This window comes from Hemibagrus wyckioides, linkage group LG18, assembly GCF_019097595.1.
Source record: "Hemibagrus wyckioides isolate EC202008001 linkage group LG18, SWU_Hwy_1.0, whole genome shotgun sequence".
In the NCBI taxonomy this organism is placed as follows: domain Eukaryota; kingdom Metazoa; phylum Chordata; class Actinopteri; order Siluriformes; family Bagridae; genus Hemibagrus; species Hemibagrus wyckioides.
Genome location: NC_080727.1, coordinates 6,582,501 through 6,596,216, shown reverse-complemented (window position 1 = coordinate 6,596,216; position 13,716 = coordinate 6,582,501). Strand labels below are relative to the sequence as shown.

General features: G+C 40.8%; 3 protein-coding genes across 3 annotated transcripts in view; 1 reads left to right on the top strand and 2 right to left on the bottom strand.

Annotated features, from left to right (window-relative positions):
* The first annotated feature begins 1,523 nt into the window (after positions 1–1,523).
* fut7 (fucosyltransferase 7 (alpha (1,3) fucosyltransferase)) lies at positions 1,524–3,890 on the top strand. The gene is made up of 2 exons (XM_058416283.1): positions 1,524–1,679; positions 2,672–3,890. The coding sequence occupies exon 2, from the start codon at positions 2,674–2,676 to the stop codon at positions 3,745–3,747; it is 1,074 nt and encodes a 357-aa protein (XP_058272266.1). The 5' UTR covers positions 1,524–1,679; positions 2,672–2,673; the 3' UTR covers positions 3,748–3,890.
* Positions 3,891–4,080: 190 nt separating this feature from the next.
* Positions 4,081–12,276, bottom strand: pou5f3 (POU domain, class 5, transcription factor 3). Its single transcript, XM_058416282.1, has 5 exons — positions 6,571–12,276; positions 6,345–6,456; positions 5,936–6,066; positions 5,381–5,545; positions 4,081–5,303 (listed from the first exon to the last, which is right to left on the bottom strand). The coding sequence occupies exons 1-5, from the start codon at positions 7,309–7,311 to the stop codon at positions 5,040–5,042; spliced, it is 1,413 nt and encodes a 470-aa protein (XP_058272265.1). The 5' UTR covers positions 7,312–12,276; the 3' UTR covers positions 4,081–5,039.
* Positions 12,277–12,425: 149 nt separating this feature from the next.
* Positions 12,426–13,716, bottom strand: part of npdc1a (neural proliferation, differentiation and control, 1a) — a 19,854-nt gene continuing 18,563 nt past the window's right edge. The window contains exon 8 of the mRNA XM_058416284.1: positions 12,426–13,299. Within this exon, the coding sequence (XP_058272267.1) occupies positions 13,228–13,299 (72 nt within the window). The 3' untranslated portion in view covers positions 12,426–13,227. The remainder of the gene's footprint in view (positions 13,300–13,716) is intronic.

Genomic DNA, 13,716 nt, shown 5'->3' with positions numbered 1-13,716 from the left:
CTACTTGAGTTCAATCCAGAATCATACTTTTTCACTTTATATCTATCCTTTTAGCTGCTTTGTGTTTATCTAAGTATACTGTGGGACTTTGTGAAGTGTACTTCAGTGTGTGTGTGTGTGTGTAAATATACAAATTAGCTTCCAATCAATTGTCTTTTATATTATCAGAAAATTGAACCTAAAACAATTTCACTACAGAAACAATGGTCAGAAACGTATACATGAACTTAATAGCAGTATATACTTAATATTTATATGCAAACAATATTAGCTTTCTTTTTTCTCCCTACATGTCAATATTACTATGAAGTAGGCTTGTGGAGAGTAGACATTGTACACCTGTGGCCAGACAGAAGGGGCGTGGCCAGACAGCCAGGCGTAACGTGTGTCGCGTGACCTTTGCGTCATTCGAAACGGGGCAGGGTTGATGAACCCGGAAGGTTGTTCGAGAAGGTGTTGGCTGAAATCACGTTTGGGTTTATATTGTTGTATTTTAAAATGTAAATAACCCTTTATAGCTAAGTAGCAGCTAATCAGCTCCCTGATAATTGTTTTTTTAATTTAAACCCATTCATGACAGCAGCTTATTGAAGTTTCGTGAACAAATACAAACAGGAAAAGGAGGCACGTGTCATGAAGTACTGTGATGACTCATGATCATTCATCCCATGCATGCTTTGGAGAAGTGTGCTTCAGTCTGGGAATGCTAGCAGATTTAATTGTAGTCTCACTTCACTCACTCACTCAATGATATGCTGCAGGAGCAGATCTTTGTGAGGTAATAAGAGCTGCGGCCAAATGAATCACGTGGAAGGCTGATGCTGTATAATCTGTTAAGGTCCTGAGAGTGAAGAAAGACTTGAGGTTTAGTCAGTCTGTCTTTTGAGATTACTGAAACCACAATGCTTACATGGTGCTAACAGACAGGGGGCGTCACTATGGGGAGGGGAGGGAGAACCTAGGTATTAAGCGGCGTTGGGGTTTTGCAGACACTTGACCAGGTTCTTGCAATAAAACTCAGTGGAAACACATTTTTCCCCCTAAAATATGTGGCTGACAAAATAAATTAAAAAGGGCTTGTTCGAGCCAAGCCTCCGAGCCAAACGGGCCTTGTTCTGAAATCAGTGTAGCCTATTTGAATATTTTATTCTCAAATGTAATTTCGAGAAGTCCAGACCGGTTGGTTTCATTTTCAAACACAGAGCTTGCTTCCTCAACCCACAAACCTCAGTTATCACAGCAGTACAGAGCCGAGATGAGAAACATGGTACTCTGTGAGCGATCCAAACCACATCATTCTCAAAACAGCTCTTGTTGGATTCAAAAAATCACCACAATCTCATTTGCATGCGTTTCATTCTCTCTTTCTCTCTCTCTCATTCCTTCTCTCTCTCTCTTTCTCTATCTCTGTATGTCACTGACTTTCTGAGGTGTTTCATCAAATTTGAGGCGATATTGGGTAAAACTGAGAAGGGGAGGAGAAAATGGGAAAGACAGCTTGAAATAAGTGCGATAACAGGAAACGCTTGTTTCTCTGTAGTTGCCTGCTGTATGTGACAGCTCTTCCCTCCACCTTGTTTCCACATAACACTGACACAGTCTGACTAATGCACTCTTGACATTCAGAACATTCAGTGCCTCATGCAGCATCTTCACAGAGAAACCACCAGCTTGGCCAGGTAAGCTCTCTCACACAGCACTGGCACCCAGCTGCATGAACTGTATACAAGACGTTCCGTTTGAATAATCTCAGCTTCATGGGATCTTTTGCAAGCCACCTTTTAACAACATTTTTAGACACCTCTTTGGGTTATTTTGTGTGATGAAGCTTTTTGATTGCTTGAACAGTGCCTGTTTTATTTGTATAACTATTCTGATCATTGAAAATAAAACTAAATGTCGTTACTAGAAAGGAATTGGCTGGAGATGCGTTTCATGAATATATAGGCTTTCCTATGTGCAGACATCATTCGTTGTTTACTCCTGGAATAAGAATGAAAATCTCATGCCTCATTAAGAGCTTTAGCTCTTTTTTCAGAACTAAGAGTCTCTAAAGAGTTTTAGAGACTTGTAGATTATGACACGAAATTTTGTGTCAAACACCTAACAAGAAGCCTCTACTGTATGTATCTTGCTACTGAAATACAGAAAAGAATTTGATTTTCCACCTGTTTATTGGTTCATTGTGGGAAAATGACCACATTACTCAGAACCGAACAGATGATGAGTCAGATTTTCAGGCACAAGTAGAAGACAGCTAGGCTGAAAAGTAGTGTTCATATTTCACACGTCGTCCGGAGAAGGTCTCTGGCACAATCTGGCAACAACTGCATGAAAAACAATCCCATGCACATCTCTAGTTAATTAAATGGAGCAAAAAAAGTTAACAGTGGTGGTTGTTTTAGTTCTAGATATTTGCAATGTTTGTATTTCTAAAAGCACAAAAAAAAAAAACAGACTTCCTGGTGAACCAGTGAGTCCTGCTACTCATTTTGATGGACCATGTGCTAATAATCTCACCCAGTACTTATCGCAGGAAACACTGACAAAACCACAAGCTTCTAGTTAAGAGAATTATTCATAGCGCGACAAAGCAATCGAATTTCAGACAGAAAAACATGCAAAAGGCCCGTTTCTAATGCAAATATCCATCTCTCTGTCTCTCTTTCAGGTATGTCACTGAACACAAGGTTTAAAAAAAAGCACTTGCTGCTAGCCCTTTTTCTTAGCTGCATCTTTATAAGCTTGCAGAGGAGGCCTTTTTTTCGGCTTCTTGGCACTGGAAAGAAATGCAACATTACAATTCTGCTGTGGTACTGGCCTTTCAACATCCCCTACAGCCTGGAGGACGACGTATGCCTGAAGAACTACAGCATCGCTGGTTGTTGCCTGGTGGATAATCGCAATCTCTATTCCAGCGCCGACATCGTCATCTTCCATCAGCATGAGCTGAAGCTTGGCAGCCAGAAGCTTCCACTCCATCTTCCTCGACCGCTTCACCAGAGATGGCTCTGGTTGTCTCTGGAAGCGCCGAAAAACAACAGGGACCTAAAAGAACACGCTGGGTTCTTCAACTTGACCATGTCTTATCATCCTGGTGCGGATATTATGATCCCGTACGGGAAGCTCGAAGAGAAAGATAACAAGACTTCCATGCCTTTTGTTATGGCTGAAAATAAAACCCATTTGGTTTGTTGGGTGGTCAGTAACTATAAGAACCATCACAGGAGAACCAAAGTGTACAAAGAGCTTAGTAAACTCGTCCCCGTGCAGGTGTACGGCCGCGCTGTGAGGAAACCAGTGAATCAAGGTGCACTGCTGCCTACGATTTCCCGTTGTTATTTTTACCTTGCTTTTGAGAACACGGAGTGCCCCCACTACATCACTGAGAAGCTGTGGCGAAACTCTTTCATGGCTGGAACGGTGCCCATAGTGTTGGGTCCACCGCGAAGTCACTACGAGGCTGTCGCGCCACCACATTCGTTCATCCACGTGGATGACTTTGACTCCATAGCAAGCCTGGCCAGATTCCTGACAGAACTAGCTAAAGACGTACGACTCTACAAGTCGTACTTCTCCTGGCATGAAAAGTACACTGTGAAACTATACACAGATTGGAGAGAGAGACTTTGTAACATCTGTGACAGTTATTACAAACTTCCTTATCACAAGATATACCATGACTTTGGGCATGACTTAGATGTTGCTTTAAAGAGAAATGTCACCAACGCGAGCCGTTATAGCTAAAAAAAAACGGCTATAAAAAAAGTCTAGTAGTAGTAGTAGTGCTGATTGTTTCATTTACACTTGAAAAATTAAAAATAAAACACATTTGCAAAAGCACAAGAGAAATTTGTCTACCGTCTTTAACCACGAGCACAAGCTCCAGTTCCGCTTCCTTTTTTTCTCTCTCTCTCTCTCTCATGCAAATACCTGGAAGTGGTTTCTACAGGATGTGCCCCTCAACCCCAACTCAAACTAGAAAGTTTCTCTCTATCCAGAGGCGACCCACACCCATACCAAGTACCCATTCTCAATATGACATTTATATTTGATACAGAAACCCCCTCACACACATTGCAGCCTTCGCCAAGTCAGACGACGCCACCCACTTCCTTAAAACTGTGCCCATTTACAAAAATAAAAAGGGTTGCAGATCATGAATTGATATTCTACAGCAAGAGACAACACGAGACTTGAAGCGTCAAAGGAATCGGTTTTAATTGCTACCGCTCTAAGTGAGGAAAATGTATGTCGATTTTCAGGGAAGCCGTCGCTGCCAACGTGTCAATAAATTATCAAATTTCACATCATTTACAGGATTGTACACAAGAGTATTCCAGATGTGAGACGCAAATAAGGCACATAAGTCAATAGAACATTCAAAAAAAACAAACTGTTCAGCTCGTGCAGGTTTTTTATCACATCCAGCCTTGAGGAAACAATGTTTAATGCTCTTTCAAAAGGCCAAAAATTTGTGTTTTTACAATACTTATCCATATATTTAAGATCAACAGGATCCAGAATAATACAAATCAAAACCTTATGACGAATGCCTTGGCTTATTCTTATCCAAATCAATCTCAAAAACAAAAAAGGTTAAAAAAGTTCATCTAAAAAAATATAAAAAGGGATGAATATATACAGATCAAATGAATTCTTTTTAAAAAGGGAAGAGGACAGGGGAAGAGGGGGTGCACATTTAAAACAAACTTCTCTATAAAAAAATCATGTTTCAATACAAAGCCATGACTTGTGCAAATGCATTTGACGACCAAGTAGTTTTTCATTTCAAACCCCTCTGACCTGATCTCGAGTACATTACATGCCGCCAAACAGCGTTCGTTTCTGAACCAGAATGGCTCAGATTTCAAGGATGTTGCATTAGAAACAAAAGCAAGCATTGTTTCAAAGAGGGAGAAAAAAAAAGTCTATTATTTCGCCTGGAGCAATTGGACAATATTCAACCTCCCCTTGTTGTGGTACTGCCTCATGCCCTAATGTTGAGAAGAGGGGAAGCAAAGGCTAAGATAGTCAGCTTAGCTAGAGAGATGACCCACTAGTCCGGGATGCAGGGCCTGTTTGAAGACATCCGGTCGATGAAGAGGTGGCATGTACAGTGTCGGCACGCCACCGGGATGACCGGCTCCCGGGTAACCCTGACCAGAGTGGGCTGTGCCACCCATATGCGGTGGTGGTGTCGGGCTTTGATCGTAATACTGACCCTCGGCGCCATCCTCGTCGAAGGGCAGAGCCAGCCGCTTGCCTTTTTGTCTACGGTTACAGAACCACACGCGCACCACCTGAAACAAACACAAGCCAGGTCACAAAAGGAGCACAGACAAAAAGAGCTGAAATGTTAACAAGCAGGTTCACGTACGTCTCTCTCTAAGCCGAGATCATCGGATATGTGGGTTATTTCCAGAGTGTTGGGTTTGGGACACTTGAGAAAGTATGACTCGAGGGCAGTACGGACCGAACCCTCCAAGCTGGTCCTCCTTTTTCTTTTTCTTGTGTCGACAAAAACCCGTTCAACTTTGTACATCTGTGGAAACAAGCCAAGTTATAGCTCACTACAGAAGCAGGCGAAAGCCATTTTATGTGTTAGCCGTTTCTCAATCATGGACTTAAAGTACTCCTGCTCAGCACATTAACATATTCCCCCACACCATTAAAGGCTGAATCCAGTGCAGGCCTGTTAACTCCAGTGTGATGTGCATAGGGGAACAATGCATAGCAGGGGTACTAATGGGTGCTAGGACCACCAATAAAACAGCCCTTTTTTTTTTTAAAATGGTGTCCCAACAAACAAGTGCATTCTGCAAAAATATTGTTTACTAGTGAATCACAGGCAACAAACTGAAATGATTTATAAAATGTAGCCTGTTCTCTAGAGAGAGAAACAAAACATTGGATTAAAAAAGGGCCTACTTACATCTTGGGGGTTTTCTGAAGTTTCTGCCTCGTTCAGCCATTTCTGGAGCAGGGGTTTGAGCTTGCACATGTTCTTAAAGCTGAGCTGAAGAGCTTCGAAGCGACAGATGGTTGTCTGACTGAACATCTTCCCTGCACACAATGTTGAGGAAAGACATGTTAAAATGTAAACTACTATAATGTCTCATTCGTGCACTCCTATCCAAGAATATTAAACCATCTTCCAAGAGAGTTTTGCAAAATTTTGGAACAGCACACAGAGTCCATGAAGATCTTTTAGGAAATTTATTGCTTTTTTTTAAGGTTATTAAAATCAAGTGTTTTCAAAGGAATGTTGCAGCAAGGGCTGTTGCAAGGTGTTTGTAAAGGGCTATGGAATTATAAAAAAAAAAAAAAAAAAAGTTACTCACCATAGAGATTCCCAAGCGCAAGCCCGACGTCTGCTTGTGTAAAGCCGAGGGTGATGCGCTTGTGCTTCAGCTCCTTTGCAAACTGCTCTAGATCCTCCGTGGTCAAATTCTCCTGAAAGTAAAAAGCAGACGCATTTGTAAGCCAATAAAAAAAAATGCTGTGTGTTTTGTACAATTTAACAAATAGAACATGCAATCCATAAAATGACTGAACGCAGTGGTGTACCTCTTCCTCGGAGTCGCTGCAGCCGCCGCTGGAGGAGCCGCTGCTGCGGGCGCTGGTCTGCACCTGGGTGGCGGCGGTGACCTGCGCGGCGGCTCCGCTGTAAAAGCCCGGACTGCCGAAGCCGTTCCCGGGCGGAGACGGTGACAAAGAAGGAGAGGATGTAGACGGGGTCGGTGGGGCTTGCGCCACAGTGGTCGGAGCTGCGATGTGAGAGAGACCAGGCCAAAAAGACGGAGTCCATGGGGCAGAAGTAGGATAATACACGCCGGCGGGCACGGAGGTCGCCGGTCCGAGAAACTGCTTGGTCTCAGCGCCGCCGTACTCTTCACTCCCGTCCTTCTCGGTCTTAACCTCAGGCATCTTGATTTGCTCCCGAGTCTCAGCGATAGGAGGGCTCAGGTTAGCGGGCTGTGTGGCCGCAGTGGCCCCCGCCACCTGCCCCGTGTACTCAGGGGCCGCAAACGGATACCAGTGTTTGGGCTGAGTGAAATCTCCCACCTGCGCGTCGTTGTGCCTGAAATCTCCTCCGACCGGTGGGAAAGAGAAAAACGTCTGCGCGTGAGCGGCATTGAGGCCGTTAAAGGGCGGCTTGTTGAAGAGCAGGCCCGGATCTTGGAGCATGCTATGCGTAAACTGCAGGCCTTCATGTCCCGGCGCTGAAGAGTACGAGGACATGGGCCTGGAGAGCTCGTATGCCCGGTTACTGCAGTCTTCTGGAGGACTCTCTGGGCGATCAGACATCCTCCTAAATCAAACAATCCCACCACAACGAAGAAAACAAACGTCCCCGGAGAACTGCTCTTAAGTAGCAGTGTTACGCAGGCCCATGCTAATAATACGAGTTTAAAAATAAAAGAAATGCCCTCACAATTTGCCCTGCTCTGGGTAATGTTTAGAGATGCCTCAGGAGTTGAGGTTGGATTCAGTGGAGTTTTAGACTGAGTGAAAATGTGAGCAGCCCTCGTTTAATGCCATCAATTAAATTCCTCCTGCATCTCACGAGCACCCTCCTTCAAAAGGTCAAACTTCCGAGTGTGGACTGTTGCCTGCTCCCAGGTTTTCCTAATCAGTCCATGCTGGAGGCAGGAGTGTTAATGATCTCACCTCCCATTGGTCACCACACACAATAGGGCTCAGCTGATGGGGTATTTGTGAATGAACTTGATTTCTGTGAACGAAACCCAAATGCCTCCTCATTGGACACATGTAGGATGCACGAGACAATTTTTTCCTAACCTGTTGTTGATGTACATTATGGTATGATTAAATGGGACATGTATTAAGATTTTTGAAAAGAATTATTTTTCCCCATGTAGAATAAATGAGATTCATTCAGAGGGTGGACTAAACTATGACCTCTGTGTTCGTGTTGCAGTAATCCACCTCCATGCACTGTATTTCTAATGCAAACTAGTTCACGTGTTTAACATGCACGACACATGACTTTGTTTCAATAATTTCCTCGTAATTAGCTGTCCTTCATATTGAAATTTTACATCCATTGGAAAAGGAGAGGTTAAAGTGATGCTCATAAAAATTAAAACATTGTCTGGTTTTGAGGCCAGGATTTTTAGGACTTCACAAAGTGACCTTAAATAATTGACCTATAAAAATCAATGTTTTTACCTTAAAAGGGAAATTGTATGAAATCAGATGGGGCAATATAAATACTGAACATAATTTGTATAATTGTTGGTATAACCAACATTTTTTTATTTATTTTAAAAACATTTGCATGATTGTTTTTAAGGTTTTTTATTTTTAGGTTAAAAACACGTGATTTCCGACTTTTAACTCATAAACCTATTTTCCTATCTAGTTACTAATAGCCAAATAACTGTTAGCAATTTTAACACACATCATGCATACACAATAAAATTCATGATGCATACGCAAAGAAATTAAATAAAATATGCAAAATGTGTTGTGTTTTGCTGTGTCGGCATTCAGCTCCTTGTTTGTCGTTTTCAGATATTTACATAAAAATTCCTAAACGTTTTAACCATCTATAAAATCCTGCGATGTTCTGTGAAGTTCACTGACTATTTTAATCACATCTCAAAACAAATAGTTGTGTATAAATGGTGTGTCTGTGTCGTTTACGGGACTGTGAAAGACGACAATAAATAAAAAGGTGAAATGTTTGTCTTTGATAGTTCAGTTCGGACTGATAGAGAGGCGGGAGCTGAAGTGTGGGGTCTCACACTAAAACACACCAAATCACCTTGTTAGCCATTGAGATTATTCTAGAAACCCAGCACTTCAAATCAATAAGAGTTGAGTGAGACATCGAGTGAAGTTTTGCATCCAATAAATTAAGGGGGGGGACCTTTATGCTTTGTTCAACTCCTTATAATAATATAATAATAATATTCGGATATTTTTAGTATATTTAATGCACATATGTGAAGGTCGGCAGCAGAGAGAGAGAGAGAGAGAGAGAGAGTGTGAGTGAGTGAGTGTGCGTGCGTGTGTGTGTAAGAGAGAGAGAGAGAGAGAGAGAATGGGGCAGAGGGGCAGGAAGCCGCGCCGCGGGGTCGTTGAGGGGGGTGCAGTGGTGAGGGGGTTGATGCCTAAAACCCGGGGCGCCCCGCCGATTCATGGTACAGATCTGCGATGGGCGGCCATTAGCTGCTTTTCAGCGCCAACAATAAAGCCGCTAGCCTTTGATTTCGATCCTCCCCTCCCCTCTCCTCTCCATCCATCCCTCCCTCGACCCGAAACAAACAGATTTCACAATTAAGCACAATTGAAAAGGATCTCCCAGAAGAAGGGGGTGCCAAAACTTTTGCACGCACAGGTACTCTCTAAGGGTGCCTTGAATATATTTTGTATTTCCACCACGCAGCCAGGTCAAGTCATTTATCCCCACCACCACCACTGCCAGTTTCTAGACCTCAAACAATCCACCCCCTGCCTTCAAACAACCTTCAGCAAACCAAGAACTATAGGCCACAAGTAAAGCTTCCATGTCTCCCACTTGGAAAGCTGTGGAAAGAGCACCCAGGAGGCCTCCCAGGGACAGTCAAAGATTTAAATGACATCAAACCACTGCTGCAGGCATTGTAGTGGCCCATGGACTTGGGAGGTGGATTGTCATGCAAAGTGCAGACAGCAGAGGAGAAAGTGGAGCGAGTGGAGCTTCAAGAAGACCGTCAGCAAGAGCAAGAAGCACCCAGGGCTCCAGCAAGGGGGTGACTGAGGATTAGACCTCCAAAGCACCCAGATGGCTTTTTATTTTTCCCCTCCTCAGATCTCAACTTCTTTTAAACTGTCTTTGAAAAGAGAATAGAGTTTTCTAGTCAACCACATCACAAAGGTTTCACAATAACATAACAGTAATGGAATGATACAACATGATGACAACTGTTTCTAATTATTTTAGCATACTCAGAGGACATTACAGCAATGTGTTGAAGGAGGCACCACCCAAACACATAATGAAACTCAGAAGCCAGCTTTTACTCAACATCTACGCTGAATGTAGTGTTAACTTGTTACTTTAAATTGAACATGGTTAGGTAATTCACGGGGGGAAAAACGTTTATTTTTGTTAACATATTTTGATGCAATCAGAAAGTCTCAACAGAACAGGAAATGTTGAAATTGCACTCATGTGAAAGAAGTTGCTGCATCTTGTTGATGCATGCTATTGATATCAAGGTGTCAAAAGTCTAATCTAGTTGATCTATAAAGCAGGTGTTTATAACAGAGTTTGATAACGATGTTCATGTCAAGTATCATTTTGCGGGGGGAAAAAAAACCTCGGCATCATTTGCACGTTTACTAGCTGAAATAATAATCGGATTAGTTCAAGAGGTAGTAAATAACATGGAGAATCATCATAACAGATCAATCAAATGTATAGACGCTTAAATATATTCCCAAACAGGATATGTCTGATATGATGAAATGTTGTTCTGTTGCACAATAATATACAATGAGTTATTAGCATTTAAAGATTTTGTTAGATGACTCCTGATCTTGGTCTGACTGCTCCACAGTGGAGACTCCTGATATGACCACTGTGATGGTCTTTTAATAGCTTTGACACCCAGCTGATGACCACCGTCCCTCTCTCCCCACATATCTTGATCGGGTGGCCTACGGCTGCCTTCCTTACCATTCACGCTGACAATGGCCTTTAACGGCCCCCCTGACGATGCGCTGCCTCTGAGCCACACCTTAAGAGGCCCTTAAGTGGCCCATCGCACTGAGCTGTGGGGGAGGTCGCAATGATACTGCTGCCTAGTAGAAATGGAGAAACACATCATAGCATTGAGTTATTTTTGCCCTATAGTTGTATGTATTATCATTGCAGAGTTCCGTATATTATCTATACTGAAGTTTGCATCCCTTACAATTAACCTCATTGGGCTCAAGATCTAATACAAAGACTTCAGTGTATGATGTGTGAGTTATGATAGGTATTTTAAAAAGGATGGGTAAACTTTGATAGGCAATATGTCAAAGCAAGAACAGGAATGTTATGAAAAACTGTCATTAACTCAATTAGGAGCATCTGAAAAAGATAAAGACAAGGTTTGAAGGAGTTCGCAACGTCAGGAATTGGCACACAGGTTCAATACATTTGCTAATTTATTCATCTTCCCTAACAATCTGATCCAGGTCTAGGTTACAGTGAGCATATATGGTATTGGGAATTAAATGTGAAACCTTACACACTAAATGCCTCGGTGAAAACGTCAAATTTGTCATGAGGGTGTACAAACTTTTGCACTCGAATTAGCTGTCTCTACTGTGTAGACTGCAACGTAATTCTTAGTCAGGAAAGTAAATCTTTTATATCGAAATAGCCCTAAACCCATGGAATATATAAGGAATAAAATGTGTTATAAAATAACATAGTGACTTGCAAACTGTACTTAATTAATACATTCTTAACCTTTTATAGTTACGTCATGCGAAACATCCACAATACAAGTTACCACTTAACGTCATAACTGCTAGCTCCGTTACTAGACTTTTTTATTTTCTTTAAGTTTATATATGGATTTAAAATTGTGTCAAAAACATCGAGACAAAACAAATATCTTTCATACATTTCCCTTTTTTCAATCCCCCCCCTTCTTTTTCCATTCCTGATTTCAACACAGCAGCTAACAACTAACTTTTGTTCAGCATGTTGCTAGGGTCACTGGGTCATTTTAGTTCCTACCCTTAAGAGCATTTGGAACCGGCAGTGTTTCAACATATTACAAACGAGGAAGTGTTCACAAGTAAATCTTACCAATTTCTCTAATCCACACGATGCTGTAAAAGGAGTAGGAATAAACATAGCATAGGATCGTAGATGATGTGCGCCAAGACCCTAATGTGTTTATCAAAAATATTTTCTTCTAGAAAGATCAGTGCAAAACATGTCCATTGCTGAAACTGACCAAAGAAACCTAAGCATTTAATGAGTGATAAAGTTAAGTTTAATGAGCATCTTTTGCTCACTCATGGGTTGAATGCCTAGCAAACATTAGTGGCTAAGGGGAGAAAGGAAAGAATTAATATAAAATTATAATATATATCTAAAAAAAAATTATATAATTTTTTAAATAATAATATGTATATTTGACATTAATAAATTAATGTCTAATGTCTATAATTAATTAATTATAAATTTTTTTATAATTAATATATACATACTCTTTATGTGTGGAAAATTAAAATCCCATAAAAATACAATTTTTTGTTTCAAAAATATACAATAATTATAATAATAATAATACAATAATAAATACAATTCATTTTTAGATATAATTCTAGGTTGAAAGGTTGTCATATTGATTGATGGCGCCGTTTCCATAGCGCAGCTTTCCCTTTTAGCAGAGTCAAACAAAAGGCCTGTTTAACAAGGATATTTATTTATACTAAAGTGACTTAAGTATTGTGATGCCTCATTGCTGCTTGTGCTGTATACACAAAAAGTCTGTTCATTATTCGATCTGAATAGAAGCTTACACGACAACAGACAAAAGTGGCAAAGTGTGAAATAGAGAGGTAGACAGACAAGAACGGGACAGCAGACGAAAATGGAGAAAAACCTGATAAAAGATTAAAAAAAAAATAAAATAAATCTAAGCTTTTAAATGCATGAGAAGATACAGAACCGTATACAAGAGACAAAAACGTTTTCTAAAAGTTTTAACTCATGATTGGTAAAGTTTCTATTCATAAAAGTATGTAGTGTATGTAAAACACGTGTTTAAAATTTATAAAGCAGCTTGAAACAAAAAAAAAAAAAAAAAAAAGTGTCAACTAATATAATAAGCTGCACAAACATAACAAAATTGACAAATCCGGTACAAGTGAAGTTTTCTAGGCCGTCTGAGTACACGGTGTTCATTAAGAATGCATTGAACAGTTCGATCAGGTTGTTTACAAGCTTTTGAGTTTATTTTCATCCAGGCCTCAGATTCTTTTGGTTTTGGGGGGGCGGGGTTGTGTGTGGGGGGGTTAATAGGTTTTCCCTATTATATTTTGCTCTAAAGAGCTAAGCTAACAAGAAATCATTGTCCAGTGTTGGATGGGTGTAGTGTGTCTGTGTGTGTGCTTTTATATGCGTTCGAGGTGTGCGTGTATATCGGTAAGGTTTTCTCAGGTGGAAAGGAAACACTGGATGTGTTTAGCTGGGTGTTTTTCGCATCACTTGTGATTCCTGCCGTTCTGTAAGGTCGAGTCGTCGAATAGTGGATTCTTCACTTCCATCTCTCCAGTCTAGAAAATAAACAGAGTATTATTATTATTATTATTATTATTATTACTACTACTACTACTACATGGCCACTAACAATTCAATTTTATTTCAATTCTGAGTAATGACACTTGGGTTTTAGCTGGAAATAAAATCAGCTCATTGGTTGCATGTGTCCATGGAGATCTATATTTTTCCACATACACAAACATCTGAAGAAACTTGCAGTTACTAGCTGCCAATGAAACAGCTTTTAAGGCAATTAAGCTCCCAGCCAATGGACGCTGACATCACTACTTGGAAATGCAATTAAACGAAAAGCCTTAAGAAAGAAATCTGATTATTAAGTAACCAACCTCTATTTTTTCATGCATGTTTCATTTCTTATATTACTGTACCCTCCTCGGAATGTAGCGTTTCGTTTTCAGAAAGCGTATAAA